Source organism: Daphnia pulicaria, chromosome 5 (genome assembly GCF_021234035.1).
Source record: "Daphnia pulicaria isolate SC F1-1A chromosome 5, SC_F0-13Bv2, whole genome shotgun sequence".
Taxonomy (NCBI): Eukaryota; Metazoa; Arthropoda; class Branchiopoda; order Diplostraca; family Daphniidae; genus Daphnia; species Daphnia pulicaria.
In genome coordinates this window covers 1,842,843-1,857,206 of record NC_060917.1, presented here as the reverse complement: position 1 = coordinate 1,857,206, position 14,364 = coordinate 1,842,843, and the positions used below count along the sequence as shown (strand labels likewise).

Genomic DNA, 14,364 nt, shown 5'->3' with positions numbered 1-14,364 from the left:
TATCTACTATTTCGCGAAAAATTTTGTTCCTATAATTAATAATAAAAAACCCTAGAAAATTAATAATAAAAAACCCTAGAATTAACGGATAATAAAAATTAAAATCAGAAGAAAACGAAAATTTGCTTCACGGTCTAATATAATGAAATTGACTCAATTACTACTAGGAAAAACGTTAGTGACCGGTAACAAATCAAAAGGCAGCAATTCCAGTCTTAAAATTAATAATAAAACCCCGAAAAATAACGTATAAAAAAAAAATACAGAAGAAAACGAATTAGATGGTCAAACACAATGCAATTGAATCAATTGCAACTCGGAAAAACGTGAGTGACGGGTAACTAATCAAAAGACAATAATACCCCTCTTAAATTAAACTGTTTGATTACGCACGAAAACAGACAAAAATTTCGGGGAAAAGACGAATAGCTTTAACACTAATATTAAGCGAGGAGCAGACAGAATATCAGGCGGAATATCAGGCGACGAATCGACGGGCAGGCAACGAATATTGGGTAATAAATAAACTACGGACAAGAAATGAACAGGCTAATCAAGATATCACGCAATTCAAATAAATTGCAAATAAAAAAGTCTCTACAACTTAAAACGAAAAAAAAAGAAAAAAAGTGATAAAAAACGAAAATAGTCTAGCAAGAAGAAAATTAACTGGCAACAAGGCGACAATGAGATTGACGGGCAAGATGTCAACGGGGGAGCAAAATATAAAAAAAATGGCGAAGCAAGCACGGAAATTTGTAAATTTTTTAAATTTACCACAACTGTGAAGTGAAAACGACATTTTGTAAAAAATGAACTTCATGGTTAAAACCAAGAGGAATATGGTCATGAAATAATAAATACGGAATCGGCCAACTAACATATAATTAACCAAACGGCAATGTGTGAATTTCACTCATATTGATTTCAGCTGGCAAAGTATATAAAGGGTCACGGATATATTATTAATAACATTTTTTTTCTAATAAAATTGGCATTTTGGGGCGGAGAAATAGGTCCGCTTTGAATGTTTATAAAAAGTAGTCCTTTTTCGTAGGGTTCTATTTGCCTATCCCCCGTTTATAGCAAAACGAAATTTAACTGGCAAAAGGAGAATGACAAGGAGACGATTCACTGGCAAGATGTAAATTGGGTGGGAAGTAATTCAATCAAAATGAAAAAAATTCAGCAACTCCAAAATTGCAACATCGACCACTCTGTAAAAAAAACTAACTGCCACTAACTATGCCGATACAACCGGAACGGATATAGCGAGGATACCTCCAGAGCGTGACTCGAGCCCGCTGGGGTGCCCCTCTGGAACCCCCAGCCCCGCGGCCGCGAGAGGAGTGCTGGAGATCCTCGCGGCTAAAGAGTGGAGCCCGCGCCAAAAGTTGCAACATCGACCACTCCATAAATAAAATCAAATAACTGCCACTAACTTTGGTATTTACCACCGTGAAAATCGGTAAAAGGTGAGGTTAGGATAAGTTATGGGTTTATTTTCGAAGTAAAGTCGAACGACGGGAAAAGTAGAAGTCCAAATCGCTTACGAAAAACACGAATCCACGTTGCCTTGGAAAATCATTAACGTACCAAATTCTTATGTTTCCGTTACGTTAGCTTACAACTGGCACAAGATTACTAGTATTTATTATAAGTTATTAGCTTATGGGTTCGAATTTCTGGTTGTAAACAAGCTTACAACCAGATGACGTGTAATTGGGACAAAATCAACTTGAAATGTGAAAAAACTTGTGACAACATCAAAACGAATCAAATGTACAGTTGATCCGTTTTTTGTATTACTCTTTTATCGCGAATTGAAAAAGAGGAAAGGAGACGTTTTGCATAGCAACTTTCAACTAAAAAACAATTTGGAAAAACAAAACTTTAAAGAAAAGGACAACACTCATAATTAGGATAGCGTTGGAGGAACTGAAGAAAGAAAAGGCAGTATAAAGAATTTTAGATTAAACTTCAGAATGAGAAACCTCCTTCGGACGATGAAAATGGCTGGTTCTTGTTCTTGATTTCTTATATTGCAAGGAGTGGGCACAAGTCGACCCCACGGGGAGGGGAGGCATTAGTTGCAGGGGGCAATCATCCAAAAGCCCGATGTCGATCGCGCTGACTTGTCTTCAAAAGACAACTGTCGAAATAAATTAATTCAAAGATTAATTCGAAATAAAGAAGAATTTTCAGTTATAGAAAGTTGTCAACACAAACACTCTGAATCTGGACAGTTGTGATAATCATCGTATTATTACGAAACACAAACCATAAAAACCGATAAAACGAATCATTTTACGTGAGTGGAGAAGTACCGCTCCAGAATAGCCAGCGACTTGCGACGAATCTCGGTATTTTCGTTGCTCTTTAAAGCCATGATGCAATCCAATCCCCCACATTTTTTCGCGTGAAGCGAAAATTTCTCCAGTTCGTCAATTTTCTCGGCTACCTCAAAAATAAGAGCCAAGCAATCTAACACTTCCAGGATAATGTAGGTTTTTTTTCCCTTCAACAAAGTGCATAGCGAAGCGATGGCACTGAACTGGTACGACAAAGCGTCGGCATTGCCACCTGCAATTATTAAGAAAAAAAGTTAAAATCGATCGGCAACAGACAAACTGAAACGAATTACCCAAAGTGATGTTAGTGATGTCCCAAGCTGCTTCCTTTTGACATTTCAAGTTGCCTTTCCTCGTAACGTCCACCAACGGACGAGTAACGTGGTTCACGGCAATTGTTGATGCAATTTCAGCAGCCCACTGGACGATGTGGATCTCGGGACGAACAAGCAACTTGGCCAGCAACGGCCAGGCACCAGCAGCCAGGACGGAATCAACATTGGTGTCACTTTCTGTTACTATGCTTCGGATAGTTAAGAGAGCGGGTTTGATGACGTCCCATTCATTGTGCTCAAGCAACGAGACGAGCCTGGGGATGACTCCAGCGTCAACAACTTCTTGAATTCGTTTGTTGGGGTCATCAGTGAGCCAAAACAGAGCCCAGCAAGCGCCGGATAGAATCTCCTCGTCGTTGTTGTTGATGAGGTGGGCTAGGGCGGGAAGAAGCTGTCTGACTGTAGGCATAAGTGCTGGACTGACAAGGAAACTGCTAAAGCTGCCCAAAGTTGAAGTGACCATTCTCAATAATGTAACCTAATAATAAAATCAATTATTAAATTTTCACAATACATAATTAAGAAATTATTTACTGAAATGTTAGGCTTGATCAAATCAAGCAACTTCTTAACAAATCCTTGTTCGATAAGCTGATCTCGGAACTTTGGTTCGTATGCAATATTGACGACAGTGGAGGCAGCTTTCACGGCCACAACTTCATGCGGTGAATCCAGCAACAACATCAACCTGGGAATAGCCACAGCATTGATCACAGCAGTGTTCCAATCAGGATATTCCTCATTGTAAATGGTGCTAATTGCAAACAGAGCGCCTTCTGTTACAGCCTCCTCATTGTGGTTGAGCAAAGTAACGAGCCGAGGGACGACTCCGGCGTCGACAACTTCTTGGGTTCGTTCATCAGAATTTTTAGAAATATCTGCCAGAACCCAGCAAGCGTCAGCGAGAATCTCCTCGTCGTTGTTCTTGATTAGGTGGGCAAGGGCGGGAAGAAGCTGTCGAACTGCAGGGACAGTAAGTGGATTGTCCACGGCACAGCACAAACTGAGCAAAGCCCAAGTGACGTTGCGCAAGAATTTAGCCTAATAATGAATTCAGTTATTGAATGTTAACGAAAGTTAAATAAAAAATGATCTTACTGAAGTTTCTGGTTTAATCAAGGCGGACAACTTCCCAATAAAGCCATGCTCAATTACGTTATCTCTATGCTCTGGTCGATCAATTGCTATATTACCAAGAGCGCGGATAGCTATCTCAGCCACAACTGGATGAGGTGAATCCAACAAAGATAGCAATCCAGGAACAGCCCCAGCACTGACAACAGCTTTGGTTTGGTCAGATGTGCCTGACACAATGTTGGTGAGAGCCAAGGTTGAATTTAACTGAAGACCAGGACTAACGATAAAATGTCATGAGGAAATGTTTGAAAACCAAGTTATAGACACAACTTGGTAACATACTTGTTAACACGACTGAGGAATTCTACCAGTTTGGGAACAACATCGGCATTGATGAGGATGTCAATGGGAGGATAAAGTTCATTCCTGGTGAGGATTTTACATGCAGCATGGGTTGCAGTAACTTCCTTGTTTTCATCACGACTGTGAATACCTTCATGATAGATAGATATAAAAATAAAATTCATACAAAGAAAAAAACTGCCACTCTCATACCATTAACTATGTCCTCAATGGTCATGTTATCTGCAGCCATATGATTATGTTCTTCAAGAGGGTTAAGAAGCTCACAATCAATTCCAAGATTGTGGCGCTTTCGCAATAGATAATTTTGTATGGCTCTTTGCAGCCCATCATCATTCACCTAAGAGAAAGATGAACAATGAGTTAAGTTCAAGAAATTGTATTAGGTATCTTAAATTACCTCAACAATTCTGCATTTACTTTCTGACATTTGATGAAAATGAGAGATCTAAAAGTCAATATAGATAAAACTGACAGTGAAATCAAGATGGCGAGTAGCGACGCAAACCAAAAACAAACGGAATGGACGGAATAGTGCCTATACCCCAAGGCCAACGAAGCCAACATTCATCGGAGGCCAATAGTAATAGTATAATCAGTAATAATTATTAACCGCGTGGCGCGACCGCGCGATCAAGCCGATCATCTACAACACACCACACAGGAACCTGCCACCACCGCCACCTGCCGTGTCATCCATTGTGTCAACTGTCAATAGTGGACCATGGTCGTATCAAGTAGCTAAGATCTCAGCTCAACTTAGCTTGGATCACTACTTGATAAATTTTCTCTCGTCTGCTCACTGATTTAAATCGATACATATATCGTCTTGCTTTATTAGTCTCTTTGTGGGCCTAAACGTTCCAAACCCTACCGTTTGGCAAAAATAATGTCCTTTTATTCTTTTTTGTTTGTATTTTTTTTTCCTAATAGGAAACATTATCTTAAAAGAATCAAAAGTCCTATCGATAGCTGAATTACGCATATATATTTTGCGTTCCGTTATCCGTAATAAATTGTTTTTAAAATAAATTGTAATCTTCTTTATTCATACATTTATATTTATAGCGGCATTCCATGTATTTATTTGAAAAAAATTTTGAATTTTGCAGCATTTCATATTTCATACTGCCAAGCAGACGAAGTCAATATAAAAGACTACGTTATACGACGACGTCTGCTTGGCAGTAAAACCTCCCTGTAGATCAGTGATCCAAGCTGAGATCTTAGCTACTTGATACGACCCATGTCGTAGACCTGACTGTTTTTTTTTTTTTCCAAAAAAATGGCCGAAATCTGGAAGCAACTTAAGCAACTGGACTTTACTCCCAGCAAAAGTAAGAGTGTTTCAAAGCGGCAATTTCTCACACAAGGTATAATCTTTGGTCATGTATTTTTTTCCACGGTCTAAATATTCTTTGTCAATTGCAGAAATTATGGGATTCCATGCTTGAGGAAGAGCGGAAAAATAAAAGAAGATTGTGAGCAGTATTGATCGTCTAAAAAGACAACACCACCTGCTGTATAAAGAGTTGGTTGAGAGTTAGGTACCCATTACAGAGAATTGGGGAGGAAATGCCCATTTTAGATCCTTGAACTGCATAAAATTCATATAGAAAGGTACAAGGAGCTTCATACATCTTTTAAGGAAATAATTTACGAAGGTACCTTTAATTTTAACTTGTCAATTCTTTCACGCTTAATTATCATCTGATGTCATTAGGTTCACCTGCGTGAAAACCTATTGAAGTGGATGGAAGACATGGTGGACCGGTACTGAACCAAACTAATACTGAACTTTCTAATACAGGTATGGTGTAACATTTGATCCTACCCTCCTTCATGACATATTAATGCAATTTTTGTTCTTTTGTGCAGAAATCGGTTTATTGCTTCATCAACAAGATGCTGTCAATCAACGGAAACGAACGACACTGATTTAGATAATCTATGTTTGACACTGTTGAACTTTGGCAGGATTGACGAGTATCGTTTGGAAGCATGGATTGAATTAGTCATCCTTCGTCATTTGACTGGTCAAGACGACGAGGAAATCCAGCAGCAACCAGCTGGCAGCAGCACTACGGTGGTCGTCAGATCTGACACGGAGGAAGAGAAAAAAATTGCCCCCAGTGCCGGAAGTTCTTCAGGGAGATTCGGCCCTCAGGATGGAATATCTTTCCTTCAAAACTTGACGCAGTTCGCCTTCCTCAAGCGCGAAGCGGGGAGATTTGCCCGGACACTGCTCAAAATACTGTTGAAGCACTTGTCGCCCAACAGTCGAGGAAACGTGACACCAGACCTGGTGCTTATCATGGTCAAATTAGCCGTAGTTGGCCAAGGTGGACGGCTCTCAATCCGGAAGACTTGCGTTCGCCACCACCGGTGCTGGCCTCGTTCTGTTGTTTGCTGCAGTACACGACCAATGTCCTCTACGCTCTTCGAATGCTAAGCAGCAGGAGTGCTAGCGGCGCTGGTGCGGGGAACGAGCCATCCTCCTCCGAAATGTCTAGCGGCTTGATGAAATCCATCAAAGGTAGGTGAGGTCCATCGGGGAGGCGGTGGCGTTTCTGTTTACTATTCCCATTGTCTTCAGCTATGCCCAAGAGAAAACCTTTATAGCTGCGGTGACGGAAGACAGTCAAAATGAGCTGCAACTATGTCCGCTTCACTCGGTTCACATTGCGGCTAAAAGCGGCGCTGCTGCTAGTGGAGGAGGAAGTTCCTTGAAACTGGGAACGCCATCATCGAGTTCGAGCACGACCTTGCAGTCAGATAGACCTCATCAGCCGCTTTGCCAATGGGCCAAAGTCCAGGGACACCCGGTAAACATCTCATTCTGATTTACTTAAAACCTCTCAATTTATTTCATGTTTCTTGTCGTTTCCAGGGATTGTTGTTGACTCAGGCTCCCAGAGAGGTGATAGTTGATACTGCTGGAGTTGGGATTGAAAATGCTTTTTTGGTAGAGTCACGCCATGTTGGAAACTGGAATATATTTCACTGTATTTGCTGCAAATTGGATACCCATGCAGTACCTGATTCCACTCGCCTACCATTCTTGCTAAACCCCATCCTTGTGGTATGTCCTGTGGATTATTCTGTACTCTTTGAGACAATAACTCCCAATTGTGGAATTTTTAAATATTAGGTTGATCCTAATCAAATCTTGAAACTGCAACAAACTGAAAGATTTTCTTCAGTTTACAATGTTGTTCTACCCTGGCTTGGAAACTCTGGACCATCTTCTCCAAGGAACTTCCCAGGTTATTGAGATATTTATCGACATTGGAAGGAAATAAATAAAATTTATAGATTTTTTTATAGACAAAGGATCCCAATTAGATCAAATTGCTGCCACCATTCAACAAATGATGTCTAGTTATTTGAAAAAGGAGGATGAAACGGTAGAGGCAAATATCCTGAGATATACTGAGCAACAGCAAGCAAGTCTATTGGCCTTAGAGACCCGAGTCAGACAGGATCGGAATACACTTTTATTGTAACTTCGATATTAGATTTAAATACTTTTGATTTGGGTTTTATTACAATGAATTACTTGTTGAATATTTAAGGTTACTTGCTCAAAAATAAACACCTATAGGGAAGAAAATGCAGTCATTGAGCCTCAACAGGAGCAAAGTCACTACACCCACTAGAATTTGGGTCGTTTAATTTCACTTCTCCAACCAAAGTGAGGATAATACTTACACATTGATTTTTGGAAATGAAATCACACAATTCCTTTTTTTCAATAGGAAATTCCTGCACCGCCTTTTAAACGCGGCTTTCCGACTAATCCTGATGACGATATCTTCGAATTTGACCCAGATTATTTGGACAATCGAAATCCTTTTGATGAATGTGTCGTGTTTTCCTTTTGAAAAATCGTCAGTTCGTTAGTTACTCGTTAGTTTGTTGGTGATGAATGTCGGAATCGATCAGAATCTGAGAAAAGATTTATTCTTGATTGAGAATAATTTTTTTAACGTTATCAATAGCAACTACTATTTTGTCTTATTTTGTTCCCTTAAATTTCCCTCACTTATAATTAGTCGTGAAGCTTCGTAAAATGTCACACTGTCCTTCATTCTTGTCATGTCAGTCAGTCATTACCCACTAATAAAGTCTGAACATAGATTTCCACCAATAGTTTTTCTTCTGAAATATATAGTTAGCTTTAGCTTGTCACATTCATCTGTGTTGCAATACGTCATATATAGTTAATGGTATATATTTTGTATGTAATATGATTATCTGTTTTCTGTTAGATCGTGAACAACAACTGCCGCCTTGAACATGGTTTCCTAAACCATTACACCGACAGGAAAACCAGCAAATATCTGTCTTTTTCAGATTATGTAAAGTCTTATTTAGTGTTATATATTTTGTAAGCTCTGCCAACATCATAGGTTTTCGTCAATCATACTCATATCCTCATCACTTGATTTATTCTATCTTCTGAATATCCTAGAATACCTTATTGACGTTATCATATGTAATCAGTTAATCACACCCAATTAAAATTGTGTGGTTAACTCTTGGTTCTTGATTGAGTAATTCAGTAATGGTCAGTAGGTCTACAGAGGAACAAAAAAAGGCGACGGAGACTGGCCGACGACATCAAAGTGGTGGTGATATTCAACATTGATAAGTATTCAAATTAAATCATATTTTTGGTGTGTTATTTCGGGTTATTTTTCATTTATTTTGATTTTTTTAGTTTACTGAAATTGGTGGACACAACACACGGTAAAAATGTTTTTCCACATCCATTTATCACAGGGAAAACCCATTCCTTGAACTGTACGAATTTGATTATCATTTTCATTCATTTTGATTTGAAAAAGCCTTGAAAAAGCCGCCAATTCTTTACTTTTCTAGGCAGTCAGCCACCTAGTAGAGAATTTTCGTACTGCCTTTTGGAATCTCGTTTTATCTTCTATTTCTATCGTCTGCTTAATTCGTCTCGTGGTCTTGACTCGTGAACGTGACGCTGAAAAATGGATTGGTCGTTTGAATTCGTTCTTTATTTTTCAGTATCTTTCATACTACATTTTTAATTGAAATATGCAGCATATCGGATTTTTCTAATTTCTGTACAAGTTCAGTTTTTGTTTGAACTTTCAATATCCTAATTTCTATTCATCGCTTGCTGGTCCATAAACACATTGTTGGATTTCACAGCTTTTTTTGAGGACAGCAACTTTGTCTTCATTGTTTTGGAGCTTTGAAAAAGAAGGGTAAGTGCCTAACCATTTCATTTGGTTTTTTGAATTTGTTTATTCAATGTTGTGTTACTTTTTTAGAGTCTCATGGAGCTGCACAAAAGAAGAAAAGCCATCACGGAACCTGAAGCTCGCTTTTTCATGCACCAACTTCTTCTTGGTGTAAAGCATCTCCACGAAAACAAGTTCATTCACTGAAAGTTGAAACTGGATTATCTTTCCCTCGATGAAGACATGGAGCTGAAGATTGGAGACTTTTGCCTTACAACAAAGATAGATTCTGATGGTCATCCGTCAATCTTTTCATTTCCACATGGCAAAAGCTCATTTCAGGTATTGAAACAAACTCCTCAATTAGAATAGCGTCTTTTAAAAATTAATATTTATTCCAATATGGATTGCAGCAAATTGTAGATGAATGGATTGAACAGTACAAAGCTGATCGTGACTCAGGATTGTGTGCCACAATGCAGTATGCAGTTCTTCATTAGTGCTTCCGGATGCAAAGGGAAAATTAGCTCTCAAATGCAAAGTAGCATGGAACATGCTGTGATAATCTGTCATATGACTGAAGAGTTTGATGAAGTATTATACTTTTCCCATTTGATTTTCATCTATTGATTTAACTGTTGATTTCATTTCAACTAATTAAATCCTTTAGGGAATTTATGAATACCCCATAATGATGTCTGGTCCACAATGGAAAAAATTTTGAAGCAACTTCTGTGACTTCGTTCAGACACCTGTCAAGCAATGCCAAACGTTCCATCATTTATGATCAGTACCTCATGGATAATGTAATTTTGCTACTTACTGGTCTTTCTGATTTACCAGTAAGAGTGTTTCATCATACTGCTACACTTGCTGGTAAACTATATTTTTTATAAATAGTTTGTTTTTGTTTCATCTTCACTTAATGTCCAAATATTTGTTTTAGCTATGAAATTCAATTTGGTTGGTTTAAGTGGCTCTGACTGCATCGATTCATCTTGATAACACGTCTCGTCAGTATGAAGCAGAGCGTCAGAAAACTCGGGATGAACGAGCCAGTGATCGTCTCGAAGCGTTACTTGCCAAACACCAAGAACTTGAAAAAAACATGGAAGAAATTTAAAAAATGTTGGCTTGCACATTCAAGTCGGTTTTTGTCCATCGTTACCGAGATATTGTTCCCAATATTCGAGCCAATTGTATGGTGGAAATTGGCATTTCGATGAAGCGGTTCCCCCAAAATTTCCTCGATGACTCCTACCTCAAGTATGTATGTGGACTTTGAATGACAAAGTGAAATTTCGTGAATGAAACGGCGAGCTTCTGTGACACTTTGGTAAGCTACATGCCCATTTGTATTTCTTGATATATCATATTATCTTCTTCACTTACTCAAAATTTTCCAGTTTCTTCTGCGACTGCGGTGCCACGGACGACAGATAATGCCAGGCTTTGGTCCGCCGACCTTCTCAGCCGAAAGAATACGCTCCCATGCGTCCTCGAGACCGCCAGGAAATCCACAGAGTCGGACCTAACGGCAGAGCTATGGGATTACGGTCGACGAAAGCTGCGTCTGCGGCATTTTTGTCAAACAGCAACATCGCACCGTGGAACGCCGTCTGATTAGCCGCCTTATTTTCCGCTTCCTGTTGGACTGCAACGTCTCCACCGTCCGCTGGCATGCGCACGCCCTAGTCCCCCCATTTTGTCGCCATTCTACCGTGGCCCAGCAGCAAGACCTGGTCGCTCTCATGTGGTCTCTGTGGTTTGGCCTCCAACTCGACAGCCGAAAACTTCTCAGTTTGTCGATCTGCTTGGTTATTTCACCATCAAAACTCCCGGGATGGAAAATTCACTACCCGACCTAGACGCCGACCCACATCATCAAGTTGGTTGGGAGCCACGTCGTCAACCGCTTTGCTCTGCGCATTACAGACATCAAACAAACGAAATTGGTGCCCCACCATCAACATTTTCTACAACAACAGACCCGTCCAGGCCGCCGTTGAGCTCAAGAACCGGCCCGGCGTTTGGCTCAAGGCTAAGAAGCTGTCGTTGACACCTGGTCAAGCCGAAGTTAAAGTCGACTTGCCGCTGCCCATGACTTGTTGCAATTTGAAAATCGAATTTGTCGCCTTCTACGAGAACCTTCACGCCTCGTCGGAGATGCTGCAGTGCCCGCGCTGTTCCGCCTCCATCCCTGATCACCCTGGAGTCTGTTCCAATTGCGGAGAGAACGTCTACCAGTGCCACAAGTGTCGCTCAATCAACTACGACGAAAAGGATCCTTGACCAAACAGTCAAACACCAAGAACTTGGAGAAAAAATGCATGACATTACAAACATTTTGGATGAAGCAGTTTCCTCAACATTTTCTTGGTAATTCTCACCTTATAGTATATATTTGGTGGAATGTGAATAACAAACTTGCTGATGTTTGTTTAAGATGACCACTGTATGCTTCCCAATCCCAAGTGTTTAAAAGAAAATTAGAATTTTTTACCAGTATATTTAAGGTGAATAATTTTACCTGATTTTAATTAACCAGCCAACAATACTTTAAATATTTTATACAGGATTGTGTCGTTTCGATGAAATAAGATAAAGATGTAAAGAAAGATATGGCTTCCGCAGTCCCGCCTTTCCTACGGGCTGCTCTCGATCGCTGGAACAGCCGAATTCCGATTTTCCAGCCTTTTTCTCCTGACGTTCTGGCCAGTCTAGCGATCTGATTCCGTCTGAATCGTATCTCAAGCCCGGCATCGTCTTTGCCTTACCTGTTGAACGCGGCTGTTCGGCTGGCCAACGACCTAGTCGTCTGTTACCCCATCTCGGAAGAGGCCGAAAAAAAACTGGTTGGCGTCTTCTTCCCTATAGTACTGGACGCCTGCTTCGAGAATTTGGTCGATCTCGTTCAACTGGTTACGGAACGTCTAGTGGGAGCTGCCGACAGCGATCGCTATCAAGATATTGCCTCCCACATCATCATCAGTCGGACCATTCGTTGGTTACGGCTTGTGGAGCCCCGGTCCGCTGCTTGAAAGAGAAAGCCATCGAAGAGTACTTTCGCTTCCTGGAATCTTGCGTTGAAAATCCGCTCACTCGCCATCCACTTTCCCGATTTTACACTTTCGAAGAGGAAGTCCATTCCTTATGCGTCCTTATGGGACATTATTTTCTCGACGACGACGCAGGAGCTATTGCCTACCTACAGGTATGGTGTAACATTTGATCCTGCCCTCCTTCATGACATATTAATGCAATTTTTGTTCTTTTGTGCAGAAATCGGTTTATTGCTTCATCAACAAGATGCTGTCAATCAACGGAAACGAACGACACTGATTTAGATAACCTATGTTTGACACTGTTGAACTTTGGCAGGATTGACGAGGATCGTTTGGAAGCATGGATTGAGTTAGTCATCCATCGTCATTTGACTGGTCAAGACGACGAGGAAATCCAGCAGCAATCAGCTGGCAGGAGCACTACGGTGGTCGTCAGATCTGACACGGAGGAAGAGAAAAAAATTGCCCCCAGTGCCGGAAGTTCTTCAGGGAAATTCGGCCCTCAGGATGGAATATCTCCTTCAAAACTTGACGCAATTCGCCTTCCTCAAGCGCGAAGCGGGGAGATTTGCCCGGACACTGCTCAAAATACTGTTGAAGCACTTGTCGCCCAACAGTCGAGGAAACGTGACACCAGACCTGGTGCTTATCATGGTCAAATTAGCCGTAGTTGGCCAAGGTGGACGGCTCTCAATCCGGAAGACTTGCGTTCGCCACCACCGGTGCTGGCCTCGTTCTGTTGTTTGCTGCAGTACACGACCAATGTCCTCTTCGCTCTTCGAATGCCAAGCAGCAGGAGTGCTAGCGGAGCTGGTGCGGGAAAACGAGCCATCCTCCTCCGAAATGTCTAGCGGCTTGATGAAATCCATCAAAGGTAATCCGCTCACGGCCGTCGTGGAAGACTTGACGGTCGACGAACTGGGACTAGGTTACGATGTCGAGAGTGATGGCGACGAATCCGGACGAGGATTTTTAGTGCAATCAGCTGTAAGTTTTGAATTTGGCGGATTCTAAGAAGAAACGAGTTTTTAAAAATTTATTTTGATTTCAATTGTGTAGGTGCACTTTTGTCATGACGCCAAAAGAATTCATGAATCAACACTGGTACCACTGTCTCAAGTGCCGGATGGTGGACGGTGTCGGTGTTTGTTCCGTCTGTGCCAAAGTCTGCCAACGGGCTCATGATGTGACTTATTCCAAATTTGGCAGTTTCTTCTGCGACTGCGGTGCCACGGACGACAGATCGTGCCAGGCTTTGGTCCGTCGACCTTCTCAGCCGGATCGAAGAAGCTCCCACTGTCCTCGAGACAGCGAGTCGGCCAGGGGCCTCCATCATACTATAACGGACCAATCGCTGCTCAAACAGTTGGGTTTCGAAGGGGCTGCCGCCATATGGCTAACGTTCCTTATCACGGGGAATTAAACGGATCTGATGGATTTGGCGATTTGCCTACCGACGACGAACATTCGGAGAGACGTCGCATCCTGACGAAACAGCTGTTGCCTTACTTAAACGAGCTCCTTCAAGTCTCTGCTGGATCCTTCGAAATTCCTGCCGCTGTTGTGGACAATCTCAACTCTATTGCCGTCCATCAAACCAGCAAGTAAACGACTTTCTCCCGTCGGTAGCCTTCAGAGTTTCCGTCGCACGCTCCAGCAACTGCACCACGAGCCCAAGACAATAGTGGCCTCTAAATCCCTCATGATCCCAACTCTGGTGTCGCAAGAAGGAACTTTCGAGAATGTCCGGATGAGTTTCACTGGAGACCAGGGCCAGACCATCAAGCAGACGCAGTTGCTTCTCTGCACACGATCTGCGCAGGGTAACAATAAACACGAGGTTTCAAATAATTTTCTCAATCAATTCTAATCCCTCTGTACTTTGTGGCTGAAAGGTTTTAATGTGCTGTTTATCTTCGCCGTACGGGCGGAGGCAACGTTTGGCCATGAGCCA

General features: G+C 41.4%; 3 protein-coding genes and 2 long non-coding RNA genes across 5 annotated transcripts in view; 4 read left to right on the top strand and 1 right to left on the bottom strand.

Moving 5' to 3' along the window:
- Window positions 1-1,754: 1,754 nt before the first annotated feature.
- On the bottom strand, window positions 1,755-4,716 carry LOC124340957 (importin subunit alpha-1-like). Its single transcript, XM_046793809.1, has 8 exons — window positions 4,527-4,716; window positions 4,319-4,466; window positions 4,106-4,256; window positions 3,785-4,040; window positions 3,221-3,727; window positions 2,645-3,164; window positions 2,312-2,583; window positions 1,755-2,152 (listed from the first exon to the last, which is right to left on the bottom strand). Exons 1-8 carry the CDS (start codon window positions 4,554-4,556, stop codon window positions 2,087-2,089), a joined length of 1,950 nt encoding a protein of 649 aa, XP_046649765.1. The 5' UTR covers window positions 4,557-4,716; the 3' UTR covers window positions 1,755-2,086.
- Window positions 4,717-5,888: 1,172 nt separating this feature from the next.
- The window catches only part of LOC124340621, a 29,080-nt gene continuing 20,604 nt past the window's right edge, over window positions 5,889-14,364 (top strand). The window contains exons 1-5 of the mRNA XM_046793185.1: window positions 5,889-5,899; window positions 6,104-6,455; window positions 6,667-6,951; window positions 7,017-7,208; window positions 7,278-7,392. Coding sequence (XP_046649141.1) covers window positions 5,889-5,899; window positions 6,104-6,455; window positions 6,667-6,951; window positions 7,017-7,208; window positions 7,278-7,392 — 955 coding nt within the window. The remainder of the gene's footprint in view (window positions 5,900-6,103; window positions 6,456-6,666; window positions 6,952-7,016; window positions 7,209-7,277; window positions 7,393-14,364) is intronic.
- LOC124341505 lies at window positions 8,995-11,408 on the top strand. The gene is made up of 6 exons (XR_006918391.1): window positions 8,995-9,369; window positions 9,436-9,687; window positions 9,759-9,939; window positions 10,016-10,221; window positions 10,292-10,681; window positions 10,752-11,408. It is a non-coding gene; the product is annotated as an uncharacterized LOC124341505 (long non-coding RNA).
- On the top strand, window positions 11,452-12,829 carry LOC124341557. Its single transcript, XR_006918465.1, has 3 exons — window positions 11,452-11,724; window positions 11,922-12,559; window positions 12,628-12,829. It is a non-coding gene; the product is annotated as an uncharacterized LOC124341557 (long non-coding RNA).
- Window positions 12,955-13,792, top strand: LOC124341396. Its single transcript, XM_046794491.1, has 2 exons — window positions 12,955-13,397; window positions 13,470-13,792. Exons 1-2 carry the CDS (start codon window positions 13,062-13,064, stop codon window positions 13,593-13,595), a joined length of 462 nt encoding a protein of 153 aa, XP_046650447.1. The 5' UTR covers window positions 12,955-13,061; the 3' UTR covers window positions 13,596-13,792.

Coding starts and splice junctions, on each gene's coding strand:
- LOC124340957 (XM_046793809.1), bottom strand. CDS start 4,556: ATGTCAGAAAGTAAATGCAGAATTGTTGAG. Junction 4,257..4,318: donor CATTGAGGACATAGTTAATG/GTATGAGAGTGG, acceptor TCTATCATGAAG/GTATTCACAGTCGTGATGAA. Junction 4,041..4,105: donor TTCCTCAGTCGTGTTAACAA/GTATGTTACCAA, acceptor TTTTATCGTTAG/TCCTGGTCTTCAGTTAAATT.
- LOC124341396 (XM_046794491.1), top strand. CDS start 13,062: ATGGTCAAATTAGCCGTAGTTGGCCAAGGTGGACGGCTCTCAATCCGG. Junction 13,398..13,469: donor GATTTTTAGTGCAATCAGCT/GTAAGTTTTGAA, acceptor TCAATTGTGTAG/GTGCACTTTTGTCATGACGC.